Source organism: Salvia splendens, chromosome 14, assembly GCF_004379255.2.
Source record: "Salvia splendens isolate huo1 chromosome 14, SspV2, whole genome shotgun sequence".
NCBI lineage: Eukaryota > Viridiplantae > Streptophyta > Magnoliopsida > Lamiales > Lamiaceae > Salvia > Salvia splendens.
In genome coordinates this window covers 4,761,607-4,777,615 of record NC_056045.1, presented here as the reverse complement: position 1 = coordinate 4,777,615, position 16,009 = coordinate 4,761,607, and the positions used below count along the sequence as shown (strand labels likewise).

The 16,009-nt window shown below is 37.3% G+C and overlaps 2 protein-coding genes across 2 annotated transcripts; both read right to left on the bottom strand.

The window, feature by feature from the left end:
• Nucleotides 1-2,735: 2,735 nt before the first annotated feature.
• LOC121764052 (polygalacturonase-like) lies at nt 2,736-3,940 on the bottom strand. The gene is made up of 2 exons (XM_042160142.1): nt 3,869-3,940; nt 2,736-3,794 (listed from the first exon to the last, which is right to left on the bottom strand). Exons 1-2 carry the CDS (start codon nt 3,938-3,940, stop codon nt 2,736-2,738), a joined length of 1,131 nt encoding a protein of 376 aa, XP_042016076.1.
• Nucleotides 3,941-12,490: 8,550 nt separating this feature from the next.
• LOC121764978 (polygalacturonase-like) lies at nt 12,491-14,104 on the bottom strand. Its single transcript, XM_042161007.1, has 2 exons — nt 13,985-14,104; nt 12,491-13,546 (listed from the first exon to the last, which is right to left on the bottom strand). The coding sequence occupies exons 1-2, from the start codon at nt 14,102-14,104 to the stop codon at nt 12,491-12,493; spliced, it is 1,176 nt and encodes a 391-aa protein (XP_042016941.1).
• Nucleotides 14,105-16,009: the final 1,905 nt, after the last annotated feature.

Genomic DNA, 16,009 nt, shown 5'->3' with positions numbered 1-16,009 from the left:
CGAGCCGGCGGTCGAGGTGCCGAGCAGGCGGCCGAGGTGCCGAGCCAGCGGCCGAGGTGCCGAGCAGGCGGCCAAGGTGCCGAGCCAGCAGCCGAGATGCCGAGCCAGGCGGCCGAGGTGCCGAGCAGGCGGCCGAGGTGCCGAGCCAGCGACCGACGTGCCGAGCCAGGCGGCCGAGACACCGAGCCATGTCGAGACGCCGATCCTTTTTCCGAGTTTTTCCGAACCTTTTCCGAGCCAAGTGAGCCGTTTGCACAGTAAGGGTATGCCAGGACTTGGAGTGCTGTGTTCGTGTGTCGTGTGCGCGTTTTGGGTACGTCGTTTGCGTGCGGGGTGTGTTTCGAACGTGTGACTTTGTGTGTTTGTTTTGTAATATGTTGTTAAGTGTATGTACGTGTAACGTGCTAGATGTTGAAGTCGTCCACGTAGGAATCATGCATTGTCGTTTAAAGTCTCGTCTCTTCTGACTCTAATCATGATATTATTTATCTTTCAAAAGAGTGATCTTTTTCGAGGAAAGTGTGGTTGAAGGGAACTGTTTTAAAAGCTAAGCAATCGAGGTGGGCTTTTCTACCCTACTTTTATGTGGGTTATCTTTAAATACGGACTTTGTTCCGGAAATGTTTATGGAGGTGAACTGTTTGTCTTGCCAATTGTTTTGTTTTGAAACCTATCTGAAGTGGTTTACCACATATGTTTAATCGAATTCGGGTCTGTTGGGCTGCGAACCCTCAGGCTAGTGTACACGAGACCGGGAGCCATCTGAGAGCAAGTTGGCCGGTCTAGTTGACCTGGGGTGTGGCCACGCCCCTTGTCATGGTTGGATCAGATAGTGTATGATAGAGGGAATAAGGGTGGCAATATCTGAAAATGACTGCGCAGTCGAATTTATGAAATATATTTGGTGTACTTGGGTTACTTTCTTACACTTAAAACCCCAAGGTTACACTGATGTGGCATGACAAACTATGTTTTTGGCGTGTGTCCACTGAGTGCAATAAGTACTCAGCCCTGCATGTTGTTTTCTTAATGTGCAGGTTGAGCGGCGATGGGGAGGACGGATGTTGAGCAGTTAAAGTCAAAATGCGTTTCACTTTGTTTTGGATAATGTCGTGTCGTCATACCCGGCATTATCTGTCTCTTGATCTTTTTCCGCTGCTTGTAATCCGAAACAATGTTTTCTTTTAAACTCTGGTTACTTAAACTTTTGAAATGTCGCTACAGTACCTTGTTTTAAAATGAATTTCCTTTTATTAAATGTCTTTGGGTCAAATATTCTTGTTTTTCCCCTTTCTTCCCCGCTTCTTTACTCCTCCCCTAGTCGCGGTCCACCGTACTTCCTATCCTTAGGAAATGCGGGCGTGACACTATACACTCTCCGTCTGTCAAGTCTGACTTAACATGTTTTGCTATTTTTTAACATTCACCATTTAGAGGCATACTTTCTTGTTTTTTTTTTCCATTTATACGGAGTAGTAAATAGTGCCAACACCATTAGATTATTTCTCCTCATATTATATTATCATGAAAGTTCGACTTCTAGTTTGTCCCATAACTTATAAAGTTAACTAATTAAATAATAACTTATGAGACTTTTGCAACTGTCAGATAACTTAAAATGTCCGGCGAGTACGTTACATTATTTTGTGAATGGCATTCATGTGGCATTATTTAATGACATGACATTCTGATGTTGCATTACAAAATTGAAAAAAACAATGCATTGGTAAGAACATTTTTATTTTAAAAAAACCACTAAATTTGAAAAACGATGGAAGGGGTGTTAAGACGACGTCTTTTTAAATAAACAACGTTTATATCCACGTAAGAAAACACAGGCATCCACCTCACCACATAATTGCTGAAAATTTTAAGTTATGGGATTTAATTAGCTAACTTTGTAAGTTGTGGGATAAACCAGAACTAACTAAAAGTTTGATTTAATTGACAATTTTCTCAACAACTTATCTATCTTTGTCAAACTTATCATTTTTATCATTAATGCAACCTTCATTTTGCTCATTCATGGAGTTGTTTTTAGTACTTCTAAGAAATACGCAGAATGAATATGAAGAAGCCTTGTCTGACTTTTCCTGTAAAATATATAGCATGGCAACGACTAGCCCACTACATAAAAATGCGGTTTACAATGCAGGGCTCACCGTGTGCACGCAATATACCAAGCCGTTTCCAAGCATTTCCCGACCACGTAACAAAAATACAGGCACTTTTAGAGCACGTCGAAAAATGGTGTACTTATCAAGTAATGCAAAAGAAGTTTGACAATATTTTTGGTGGTAAAAGTTCAGGGGATAAATTACAACATTCCGAGCATCGATGGGCCCGGAAAGACTTTTAATTTTAGTTAGGTCTCAATGGTTAGAAGTTTGAAACCAAAATGATTGATTTTGGGATACATTTTGTTAAATTTTTGTTCCAAGAGATTATTAGATGCAATTAAGATGTACATATTTTATTATTATTGGTATCATGCACACACATGTGCGGTCTCATTGTACAGTGAATTTATCATTATTGGTAATGTTTATCTGTCTAATAACCTTGTTTGGTGGATTCAAGGGAAGTGAAACATGAATTTATGATACTATAATATATATAGCAAGGAAGGTTTTACTGATTATTTATTAGAATAAGCTACATCTCTGAAAATACATATGAAAATGGTGTAAACAAAGATGTAAATTCGAGTAACCCTAGCTAATATGATTTGATTATTAGGCGCAGACGCGGGGACTCTGCGTGGAGAAAAAGCTGGACTTAATGTTTTCACATTTAGTTGTGCTCGCCTTATTTCCATTGTATTTGAGATCAATGAGCCCTATCCTGATGTTGTCGCATGGCTTGGCTTTGCTGCATATGAAGCTGAGGACATCGGGGCTGGAGCTGGTGCCCCTGATGTTGTTGATCTCGACGTTGCTGATCTTGATAAGGGAGGGGTTACTCGGGTCACATAGGTTATGTGGGCAGTACTTCTGATCAAACACAATGGGGTTTCCAACATTAACCATGGTGAGGTCGATGAAGTGGAGGTCGGAGATGGTGAGTGTGGCCGGGGCTGAGGGCCATGTCTTGATCCTGACCCCATTCTCGGTGCCGGTGAAGGTGCACTTCTCCACGGTTATCCCTCTTATGTCCTTCTCCTTCACGTTATTCCCCAAACTGCCGATGCTGATGCCATGGCCTGGCCCGCACTGCACGTTCTTGACGAGGACGTCGCTGAGTTCGTCCCCAAACGAGATGCAGTCGTCTCCCGTCTTGATGACGGAATCGAGAACACGGATGTTGTTTCCTCGGGCTATGTGGATGCCATCGGTGTTAGGGCTTTCATCAGGGGCGGAGATAGTGAAGCGCTGGAAGGTGACGTTGCGGCTGGAGATGCAGTTGACGTGGAAGTATTTGCTGTCCTTGGTGGTGATGTCCTGGATGATGGAGTTGTTGATGAAGTTCAAGCTCAGGTTGATGGGGAGCTTCGGGCAGTTCTTGTTTTTGTGACAATCGTTCAATTTCCAGGCTTCCCAACCCTGCCCGTCGAGCATGCCCCCGCCCGTGATGGTAAGGAAGTTTACGTAGTTAATGGTTATCCATTCTTGGGTCTTCACAGGGAGTTTCCACGGGTCCTGGTAGGCTTTCAGGTTGCCTTTCACCATAAGGGTGATCGGGGCCTTGCTGGGCCCCGACATGCGGGCTTGGCTCAATATCCAATCCCCTTTTGGGATCAGGATTTGGCTTGCCGTTGGTGACGCTATTGCGTCGTTCCATGCTTTCATCAACGCCTGCATGTCCATATTTATATTTAGGGATAATGCTCATTTGAATCATGTATGTCAATTTCTACTTAATTAGTTACCTGGCTGATGTCTGCGTTTGGCCATGCTCCATATTTTGTGATGTCTAGCACCCTCTGGGAATTAGCCTTCATTAGTAACTGCAGAACTAAAATTATTGACAATATTATTTTTTTACCCATCATGGAATGGATTTTTTTTTTCTTTTTTTTAGGATGACTCAGGTGATGCTTTTAGGTGTTAAGATTATGGGTTTAGGAGAGTTGTGATTTGTAGAACTGAGTTTGGGGTATTTATGGGAGCCAGTGTCAGTAAATTTTGTGTTTGACTGCTTATCTCTATACCAAGAGAATTAAATTTACAAATTTAACTTTATTTACCGATTAAAAAAGAGAATTAAGTCTAGTATCCCATCAGTCAAAGTCAAACCTTCCTCCGCATATATTGATTAATGGATGGTTTTGATAAACATATATCATTTCTTAGACAATGTTTTATAGTACTGTCACGACCGCTCGGGGTGTTACATTTAAACATATAGTAAAAAAAATTTATGATAATGCATCTTTATGTATATAATATTACTATCAAGATGGTAAAAAACTAATGTTAATAATTGATTAACATTCATGTAAATTATAAAGTTTGGTATAATTCTGATTAGCCCATGATGTTTGATATCAGAATATTAAATTATAAATTTCATTTTTTTCTTAGTTATTCATCTATATATAAAATGTCATTTTTAATGATGTTCAAATTGACGGTGTGCCTAAAATAAGAAATGGAAAATGAAAAAAAATACTAGTGAAACAGCCGTTTCTTAACCTGATAAGAAAAATTGAAAAATTGAAATTTTATGATTTAATATTTTAATTTAAAATTTTACAGAATTAACCAAAAATTTGAGATTCAAATGACGGCTAATCCTTAATTAAACAAACTTATCACAATTAGTTTTAGTATGGATCAGTTATTTCATTTAACAATCTTATTTCTCTCATTATAATCAAACAAAGGCAAATGAACTTTCTTGATTTTTAATATCATTTTCCAAAACCCACAAATTTAGGAAAGACAACTTTATTTTCTTTTCCCCTATTTTTCAACCAATATGAACTTTCTTAATGAACTTATTTAGGGTTTCTTTTCCAAAACCCTATTTTAGGCAAATGAACTTTCTTGATTTTTAATATCATTTTCCAAAACCCACAAATTTAGGAAAGACAACTTTATTTTCTTTTCCCCTATTTTTCAACCAATATGATTTGTGGATACAATAATGATTTTCTATGTATTAAATGATACAGTAAATATTAATAAAGATACTTATCGCAGTTAGTTTTAAGGAAAGATTCATTTCATTTATTTCTCACATTTATTACAAACAAACAAAAGCAAATGAACTTTCCTGTTTTTTTACATCATTTTCCAAACCGACAAACACAAGAAAGACAATTTTATTTTCTTTCCCCATATTTTCCCAAGCAAGAGGATTAGATAAGAATTGGGTAGGCAAGAATAAGTGAAGAAATTAAACTCTAGAGGAGGGACCCTATCTCACCCTTGACGTGAAGACAACCTCTCCCGGCGATGACGACGGTGATATTTCAGCAATTATTCTATAGGAGGTCAACTCACATTAATTTATGGAATATTGGTCATTAAATATCACAAAAACTACATCGGACTAATATATGTTACTTTTTTTTTATCATACTTGACATTACTAAATCAACGTGGCTTTTTTCTATGCGACTTTTTATCATTCTTGCCACAAACTTAAAACGTGATTTAAAATATCATAAACGTTTCACGGTTGCCACGTTGAATAAGTTTTAGCCAGAAATATCTTATTTGAGTCCGTTGAAATATAATAAACAGAAGTTAAAGTTTATGATATTTTAGATCAACTTTAATCTCATGAGAAATTACGACCACATAACGAGCATCGACGTGCCTGGAAATGCTTTTTAATTTTAATTAGGGTTTCTCAATTCGTCTATGAGCACATCTGATACGATTATTATTATTATTATTATTATTATTATTATTATTATTATTTAATTATGCATTTGCATATCTTTTTCATATCTTTTGTCTTGCTCATTAAGTTAGTATTCACTATTATAAATAGTGGACATTGTTAGTTATTTTGATCATTCAAGAAATATCAATTATCCTTCTATTTTATTTTCTCTTACTCTCTTTCCTTTCAAACGTGCAAAACGCACAAAACCCTAATTTTGACGCCGGATTGATCGACGGGTAAAAGCTCTCGCAACGTTCGACGCAAAATCTACGAGTTAAGGAACTTTATCCTTAACAATTGGTGCTTTCATCGTGATCTCTTCCTCCGAATCGCTGTCTACATGTTGTACAGCTACACCGGATATCAACTCTGGCAGGCTGATTACCACCCATGGCAGCCCGTATCTCAACCCCTGCTCCATCCGATCAGAGCGTTAGATCAACAACCATCATATTCATATCCACAGGATGGGAGACTCCACCCACAACACCATCCCTACCAAGCCCGTCAACCCACTTCCTGGGACCCGCCATGACTGCGCCAGGAAACTGCGTATCAGCAACCATCTTCCTACGAGCCAGATTTGTACTCGCCACCACCGCCCTCTTGTTGGGACCCGCCAAGGTTGTGCACGCAGCAGGGATACTCTCAGCCTTATCAACCGCCTCAGCGTTTGAATCCTAATATTGACGAGCAGACTATGAATCCTTACTACCAACTAGGAGAATTAATTATGGATTTGCATATCTTTTTCATATCTTTTGTCTTGCTCATTAAGTTAGTATCCACTATTACAAATAGTGGACATTGTTAGTCATTTTGATCATTCAAAAAATATCAATTATCCTTCTATTTTATTTTCTCTTACTCTCTTTCCTTTCAAACGTGCAAAACGCACAAAACCCTAATTTTGACGCCGGATTGATCGACGGGCAAAAGCTCCTGCGACGTTTGACGCAAAATCTACTAGTTAAGGAACTTCATCCTTAACAACATCATTGCTCAGAAAAGTTTGTTATTTTTAAATAAATTACTAGTATTTGTTGAGATTACCGAGCAAACGTGTTCTGAGAATTGTTTGTAATTTGATATATGTATTCAGGGCGTAGCCACCTTATGGATATGGGCCTCCTCATCTACTCATTTCTTTATATATTTATACATGAAGTTTTTATTATATACTTCAACAACACTAAATGCCCCTTCTTAAATACATAAAATTTTCCTATGTATTATATTTTTGCCCCTTCTCCAATAAAATTCTAGCTCCGCCCCTATATGTATTTATTTTTAAAAATTCTGAGCACATGCGTTCTTGGAATATTTTATTTACGAATAATTTACGAGCACGAGTGCTCACAAAATTATAAGTCAGTAATGTGTATATAGAAAGTGTTGCGAATTTTGTTTTATGGTTAAATTAGTGACTTGAATAGAGTATCATAAGTAAAGCATCTACAAAAAATTAATAAAATGATATTAGGATTAGTGGAATTTACATCTGAATATGATCGAAAACGAATAGTTCAGCTATTGCTTTCTAGGATGAACCGTTGATATATTTACCGTGTTCACTCTTATGGGAAATTTTCTCCTTCAAGATAATGCCAAAAGATTGTTTCTTTTGGGTATTGTGTTTGACCTACCATTTTCATTTGTAAACAATAATAAACCATAAACTAAGCAGGTAATGGGGGAGGGGTTTGGTGAATAATAAGATGCAATATAATACTTTATCGATCTGTCCTATTAAAAATGAAAATTTTCCTTTTTTAAGTTATCATTAAAAATGAATTTTTTTCTAAAATAGAAACAATTTCATCTCTACTTTTACATTTTTCTTACATTATTGTCTCTTCTTAACTCAAAAAATAATACTAAGTAAAATCTCATGCCGAAATCTAAATATTTCATATTTATTGGGACGGGGAGAGTATATATATTTATAATGAAGTTAAGAAATACTTATGTGTTTAAAACCAAGATGATTGATTTTAGGGTACATTTTGTTAAATTTTTGTTTCAAGAGGTTATTAGATGCAATTAATTAAGATGTTAATTCCACTAACCCTAATATTATTGGTACGTATCATGCACACTTACGATCCTCGCCTCACGGGTAAATTCAACATAAATCCCTTTGTACAGTGATTTTTTTTATATAAATAAAAATGTCCAGAAATTGTTACAGAGAACAAGGAAAAACAAAAGCCAAGCAGCTGGAGCGACACACAAACCAAAAATAAAAACAAGGCCGCCCAAGAAGAGTCCCAACAACAAACCTACAGACGACGTGACAAAACAAGCCAACCCCAGCACAAAAACAAACAACTCACACAAGGATAAAGTTGTCAAACCTGAAGACCATACCTCCATCGGTTCGAGCTATGTGTGTTGCCTTTGCCTGACCATCTCCTCAAATCATTTAACTTTTCAAGAACTTATTCAGGGGAGAAGGGAAAATCATGGCACCAACCCCGAGTCCACAAGCCAAGCTGCCAGAAAAGTTTCCTTTTTTCAAAATCCCAGTTCGGAGTAAAGCCTTGAAAGACCACCTTGTTCCGGATATTCCAAATGGACCATGTAATGACATAGAACAGTGACATCTAAATCTTCCTGTCGAACTTAACATAAGGCGCCCCATTCCAAGAGAGAAGACTTGCCTTGGCTTGGTTTGGGAGACTGTAAGAAAAGTTCCATTGATGACAACAGTAGTACCACAAGCTACTGGAGAATCTACATTTAAAAAAGAGATGATCGATGGTTTCACTTTCATCCTTGCATAGCGCACACCTGTCATCACCAATCCCTTGTGCTCCATGCCTGAATAGTCGTTCTTTTGTGTTGATTCTTCCATGGAGCAAAAACCACAAATGCAATTGCACTCGTGGCAGAGCAATTTTCCTCCAAGCCAATCTTCCACCTTCCAAGGAAAGGTCTCTTGACTCCATTTGGCGACAAAATAAATTTAGAGACCATAAAGGAAGATGCATTGTCAAAAGCCCACACCCTCACATCCCTTGAACTTTCTCTCATCCTCCAACGATTCAGGACATGCAGAAGATCTCCAACTAAGTCCTCTTCTCAGGAAAAAAACTTTCTTCTCCATTGGAACTTCCATGTCCATTCTCCCTGTTCCCATTCTCCAAAGTTCGCGACAACCTCCTCCTTTTGGGTAGATAATCAAAACAATCTAGGGAACTTTACCATAAGACTATCTTCCCTGACCCAAAAGTCCACCCTGAATCTCGCTTGTGCCCTATTTCCCACCTTAACTGGAATCCTTTTCTCGCAACTTCCTGTGTCTCTTTGCTAAAATTCTCAAAGTTAGCAATTTGACACCAAAGAGTGTTCATCCTCGCGTGGCTCGTTCTGGGGCCTCCCACTGTAATTATGATCACGATTTGAGTTGATGATTTCCTTCCATAATGGTTTTTGCTTGTCTGCGTATCTCCACCACCACTTGAAGATTAACGAAGCATTTTTAATGAAAATATTCCCTGCGCCCTAGGCCTCCTTGATCCATTGGTTTTTGAATGACTTCCCAAGAGATCAGGTTGCCCCTTCTGTCGCCATCTTTTTTTCCCAGAAAAAACTTCGTTTAAGTTGTATAATGCGCTCTGCCACTTTCTTAGGCATACGGAATACGCTTAGGTAGTACAAAGGAAGGTTATTGTAATGCCCCACTTTTTGAACCCTAATTTTTGAATCCTAAAATTTTTGCAATTAATGCTTTTAATGTCGTAAGTTCCGTGGATATAATATCGAGTGAAATTGTTATTTGATATTCTTGTGACCTAATTTTAATTTAGAGTTTTGATTGTGCGTTGACTGTGTCAACTTGTTGATTACATGACGTGGTTGTTTGAATAATTTGATGCGGGGTGAATTTATTTGTTTCGACAAATTGATAACTTGTTTTATAAACTCGAAATTTGTGATGGTTATCACAGTGTGAATTTAATTAAATCCTTTCCGTGAGGAATATTTATTGGACTCAAACAAGTCTAAACTATGGAAAATAAATTGTGGGCTGTATAATTTAAATAAAATACAAATGATCTTGAGCCCAAGCAAATTAAATCCTAGTAAATGATTCCAAGAAATTAGAAGATCCCAGCGCAGAGTTTCTCCTCTCCAAATCTGTCGTATTTCTTCTCCCAATCAGCAAATAATTCTACAATTTGAGAATTAGTCAAAGGCAGCAATTAGAGTCCAAATTAATTGTGAAATCAACTAACACGATTTTTCCTCCATTTCTTCAAGCTGCTCCAAAAATAAACCATCCATCAACCTTTAATTGCTATTATTTTTTAGAATCAATTATCTCCATTACTCCTGCAAACAACGGTATATCAAATCCAAGTTATTCTGCCCTCACTACCCAATTTATTCATTCTTATACCTAATTGCTCTCCCAGCCGTCACATACACACTCTTATATACTTTTCTTTCAATTCTCAACTGAAGAGCAGGAGTGTCTTGATGTTGCACGCATTCATTCAATCCCTTTCGAGTTTTGATTTCTCATCTGCAGAGGTAATTCACGTTTGTTTCTGCTTCACAAATCTAAATCATTTTATTCAGCCAATGACGTGGAACCTTTCCGACAGAAATCAAGAACCAGAGACAGAAGAAGTCCTTCCTTTGTTCACAAACCACCTGCCCGATTGAAGGTATACGCCTCCCTCACCCAAATCTGACTTTTTACTGCTGCACTCAAACATGCACTACCGTTTAACACAATCCGAAATCAAATCTATTAATAGGGTAATCGAAGCAACCAAATTAAAGATCGAACTTGTAAAGAACTGAAATCAAGTTAAGAACTTATCATGGGGTTGTTCGGGCGAATCGGGGCTGCCGAGTAAGCAACCGGGGCTGTCCGGACGAGTACGCACTGCCAAGCGTCAGCCGTGGCTGCTGCTGCTCGATCTGGACAACGGCGGAACGGCAACAGAGCGGTCGCGCGGTGGGACAGCGGCTGCTCGTGGAGACGACGCTGAGAAAAGAGATTGATCGTCATTTTGGGATTTTGGTGGGTTCTGTTTTGAGAAGAGAGTTAGAGTTTTTGAGTTGGGAAGTGAGGGAGCCGACGGTATGGATTGGGAATGGGAGTATTGGATTCCTAATTGTTTTATTCTTTTAATATTTCTTTTATTTGACTTGAAGTGGAATTGTATGTGTACGTAGGTTTGGGAATGGGATTAAAATGCATTGGTTTGTTTTATTCAAACTTCTCCCTAATTTGATACTTAGTGGTGATCCAAATGGGTTATTAAATAAAGCGGATTTGAAATATTCAATTTGTTGGATTAATTGGCATTTACTTTTTGGGTTGTTTCTTTTGGAGTGGGTTGTTTTAAAATACTTATCTATGGGCTGGATTGGAGATGATTAAATCCTCGGGTCGATTTATCTTTTTGCAAAAATGTTGGGGACGTGAGTGGCCGGCGCCTTGGGCGGCCGAGATTAATCGAAATGCCTAAGTTCTAATTGGGAGAATTTGTAATATTGTCGATAAAAATAATCAAAGCCTTAGGGTGCATGCATCTAAGTTATTGTTTGATTCCTTATGTTGACCTATGGGTTATTTAAATTTCTAAAGGTGATTCCTCGCAAGTGAACCGTGATCGCAAGAGAAAGAATGTAATTTTGGATTAAGCACTTGAGGTGAGCTTTCTTTTAAATAAGAACAATGTCCTAACTATTTTATCGATGGGAATGAAATGTGAAAATGTTTATCATGTCGTATTTGGTTTAAACGTGCCTATCTGAAATGGCTTTGCCATTTATTATTTAAATCGAATTCGGGTCCTTATAGGGCTGCAAACCCTACATGGATTAGTGTACACCTATGGTAGATCGTGTGCCAGCGTACGGGTTGGCCGGTCTAGTGACTTGGTTTGTGGCCACATTCCAAGTCATGTATGTGCAGATATGGTTGACGTCTATGGGAAAATGACTGCGCAGTCGTGATTTTGAACGATGAAATGTTTTGGTGCCTCGGGCCTTTCTAAAGCTAAAACCCCGATGGTTACTTAACACTGGCATGATAAATATAAATAATTTGATAAACTGTTTTCGGCATAAGTCCACTGAGTATTTTATGGTAATCAGCCCTGCATGTGTTTTCCTTATGTGCAGGTTGAGCGGTGACGAGCATTGGTGGTGTTGAGCAATTAAAATTGAAGTCTTATTGGCTGAGATTATTATTATCTTTCACTATTATGTTTTGAACCTCATCTGTCGACTTTGGTTTTAAAACCCAAGCATTTACTCTGATTTTCCCTCCGTTATTTGAATATTAATTATCTTTGTCAAACTCTTTATTGAAACCCTAGAATTTTTTCCTTTTCATAAAGTCTCATTAGTCGCGACCACCCGCATTTATTGACCTTAGAAAGGGCGGTCGTGACAGTTATGGAGCACGGCTTTAATAATGACAAGTATCTAATCAAAATAGTCTAATAACCTTGTTTCGTGGATTCAAAGGAAGTGCAACATAAATTTAAATTTATGATACTATACTAAAGCAAGGAATCTTTTACCGATTATTTATTAAAATAAGCTACGTCTCCGAAAATGCATATAAAAAATGGTGTAACAAAGATGTAAATTCCAGTAACCCTAGCTAAATATGATTTGATTATTAGGCGCAGACGCGGGGACTCTGCGTTGAGGAAAAGATGGGCTTAATGTTTTCACATTTAGTTGTGGGGGTTTTTCCATTGGTTTTGAGATCAATGAGCCCTATCCTGATATCTTCGCAGGGCTTGGCTTCACTGCAGATGAAGCTGAGGGCGTCAGTGGTGGCGCTAGTGCCCCTGACGTTGCTGATCTCGACGTTGCTGATCTGGATGAGGGAGGGCTTACTCAAGTCACATTGGTTATTTGGGCAGTACTTCTGATCAAACACAATGGGGTTTCCAGCATTAACCATGGTGAGGTCGATGAAGTGGAGGTCGGACATGGTGAGTGTGGCCGGGGCTGAGGGCCATGTCTTGATCCTGACCCCATTCTGGGTGCCGGTGAAGGCACACCCCTGCACGGTTATCCCTTTGATGTCCTTCTCCTGCACGTTCCTCCCCAGACTGCCGATGCTGATGCCATGGCCGGGCCCACATTGCACGTTCTTGATGAGGACGTCGTTGAGGTCGTCCCCCATGGAGACGCAGTCGTCTCCCGTCTCGATGGTGGAGTCAATGACATTGATGTGGTTGCCTCGGGCGATGTGGATGCCATCAGTGTTAGGGCTATTACCAGGGGCGGAGACAGTGAAGCGCTGGAAAGTAACGTTGTTGCTGGAGATGCAGTTGACGTGGAAGTATTTGCTGTCCTTGGTGGTGATATCCTGGATGATGGAGTTGTTGATGAAATTCAAGCTCAGGTTGATGGGGAGCTTCGGGCATGATGTGTTTTTGTAGCAGTCATTCAATAGCCAGGCTTCCTGGCCCTGCCCGTCGAGCACGCCCCCGCCCGAGATGGTCAAAAAGTTCACGTAGTTAAAGGTCACCCATTCTTGGGTCTTCACGGGGAGTTTTTCCACTTCCTTGTAGGCTTTAAGGTTTCCTTCCACCTCAAGGGTGATCGGCGCCTTGTTCGGACCCTGCATGTGAGCTTGGCTCAATATCCAATCCCCTTTTGGGATCAGGATCTGGCTTGCCATTGTTGATTCTATTGCGTCTTTCCATGCTTTCATCAACGCCTGCATGTTCATATATATATATATATATATAGGGAGATGATCAAAATAAGTATGTGTTTAAATCCAGAAATGCAGACCAAATCTTGGCCCTAGGATTAGATGATCTAATGGTCAATAATTAACCAAAAACACGGAAGGTCATAATTAAACAATTTTAGGTCATATTATAATATTTGGGTTTAATGTCATGCTAAGATCGTTTTAGGTCATGTTTTGTTAGCATGACCTAAAAATTACCTAATTATGACATAAAAGTGCCCTAATTATGATATTGTTCTGCGTTTCTGTATTTAAATCTAGTTTTGCATAGATCAAAACCCTATATATATATATATATATATATATATATATATATATATATATATATATATATATATATATATATTTAAGGATAATGCTCATTCGAATCATACAGTCAATTTCTACTTCACTAGTTACCTCGCTGATGTCTGCGTCTGGCTTTGCTCCATATTTTGTGATATCTAACACCCTTTCTGAATTAACCTTTAATAGTAACTGCAAAACTAAAATTATTGACCATATTATTTTTGTATTCATCATGAAATGGATCTTTTTTGTTCCTTTTTGGGATGACTCGGAAAGTGATGGTAAGATTATGGGCTTAGGAGAGCTGTGATTAGTAGAACTGAGTTTGGGGTATTTATAGGAGTCAGTGTGAGTAAATTTTGTTTTTGACTGCTTATCTCTACACCAAGAGGATTAAGTTTATTATCCCATCATTCAAAGTCAAACCTTCCTCGCTATAATCTCTTTCTTGGACAATGAATTTTGTACATATACAATTATGTTTTTATATGATAATGCATCCTTATACAATTTTGTCCATATACAATTATGTTTTTATACAATAATGAATTACCGGGTCCTCCTATAATGCTATATAGCATCATAATCTAAAACTAAAACTAAATCTACACCCTTAAATTTTGAGATGAGTGGATAAAACTCACGAATTTCTATAAATTACAAACAAAATATAAAAAAAGGGTAAGATCGTCATTCTATTATCATATGATAATTTTAGTGATTTTTTGTCGGAACATATGCAATTGAGATCTCGTTAGAATTCTTATAAAATTACCTTTAATTTCATCCACCATTTAAAGAGCCCTTTTAACTAGGTATGAGTTTTAAGAAATTGTTTGACTTTATGAAGGAAAGTAAAGGGAGAAAGTGAGTGGAATGTGGGACCTATTTAAAATAATAGTTTTATATTGGATTGTGAGTGTAAAAGTTGGTGGAATGTGGTTCCGCCTACTAAAAGTGGAATAAATTAAATGGTTCTATAAATCGTGGACAACAAAAAATGGCAAAATGGTCCTTTAAATGGTGGACGGTGGGAGTAATTTAAATCAAGCGAGTTAGATAAATTTAAAGTTTTAAGATGATTTTGAAGAGAGAGAAAGTAGTTAATTTTCTACGATATAAAAATTAATATTAATACCCTTTAAATTTAAAATATAATCCACTTGGCTCTATTTTAACCATCAGATTTCGTAATCTAATAGCTAAGAATTAGTCTTAATTTGGAATTGCTAATTAGTTAAAAATAGATCACAACCCCGTGAATTACTAGCCACTAAATCATGAAGTTTAGCCAAAAGGCCCTTCCACAAAATTTGAAATCAGAATGTTAAATTACAAAATTTTATACTTTTCTTGATTATTTCATCTATATAGAATGTCATTTTTAGTGATATTCAAAATGACATAATAAAGTCTTAACGTATAATCTTTTTCTTAGATAATGTTTTCTTACACATACAATAATGCATCATTTATGCATATTATGTACTCCTTTTTGTGTGTTATTATGCTAAGAAACTTAAGATTAATTAATAAATATAAAAAAAAGAACTTATCAAATAACTTTTCATTTATTTCTCACATTTATTACAAACAAACAATGAACTTTCCTGATTTTTAAATTCATTTTCCGAACCCACAAACACGGGAAAGACAAGTTTATTTTCGTTCCCCATATTTTCCAAAGAACAATTGAATAAATTAAACTCATATTTAAATTCATTGGGTAGGCAAGAACAATTGAAGAAATTAAACTCTGGCCGGTAATTCATATCTAATCATCTTCTTCATCTATAGTTTCCTTCATCTTTGAAACTCTTCCATAACATTTTACCTATTGAATTTTAGCATAATTTTTCTGTTAATTTAAATTAATTTAAACAAAAAAGCTAGGTACTATTTTGATTTGCCATTTGAAATAAAATAATTTAAAAAATAAATTAAATACCAAATAACATAAAATATAAAGTTTAGTACCATTGATTTTATTAAAGTTTAGTAACCTATTTGAAACAAATACCATAGTTTAACGACTATTTATGAAATTAACCCATAAAACTAGGAACTACATATGTCAATAGAATAAAAAGAGGATTACTCATCTATTAAAATGTCAAAATTTAGTGAAGTTTATTG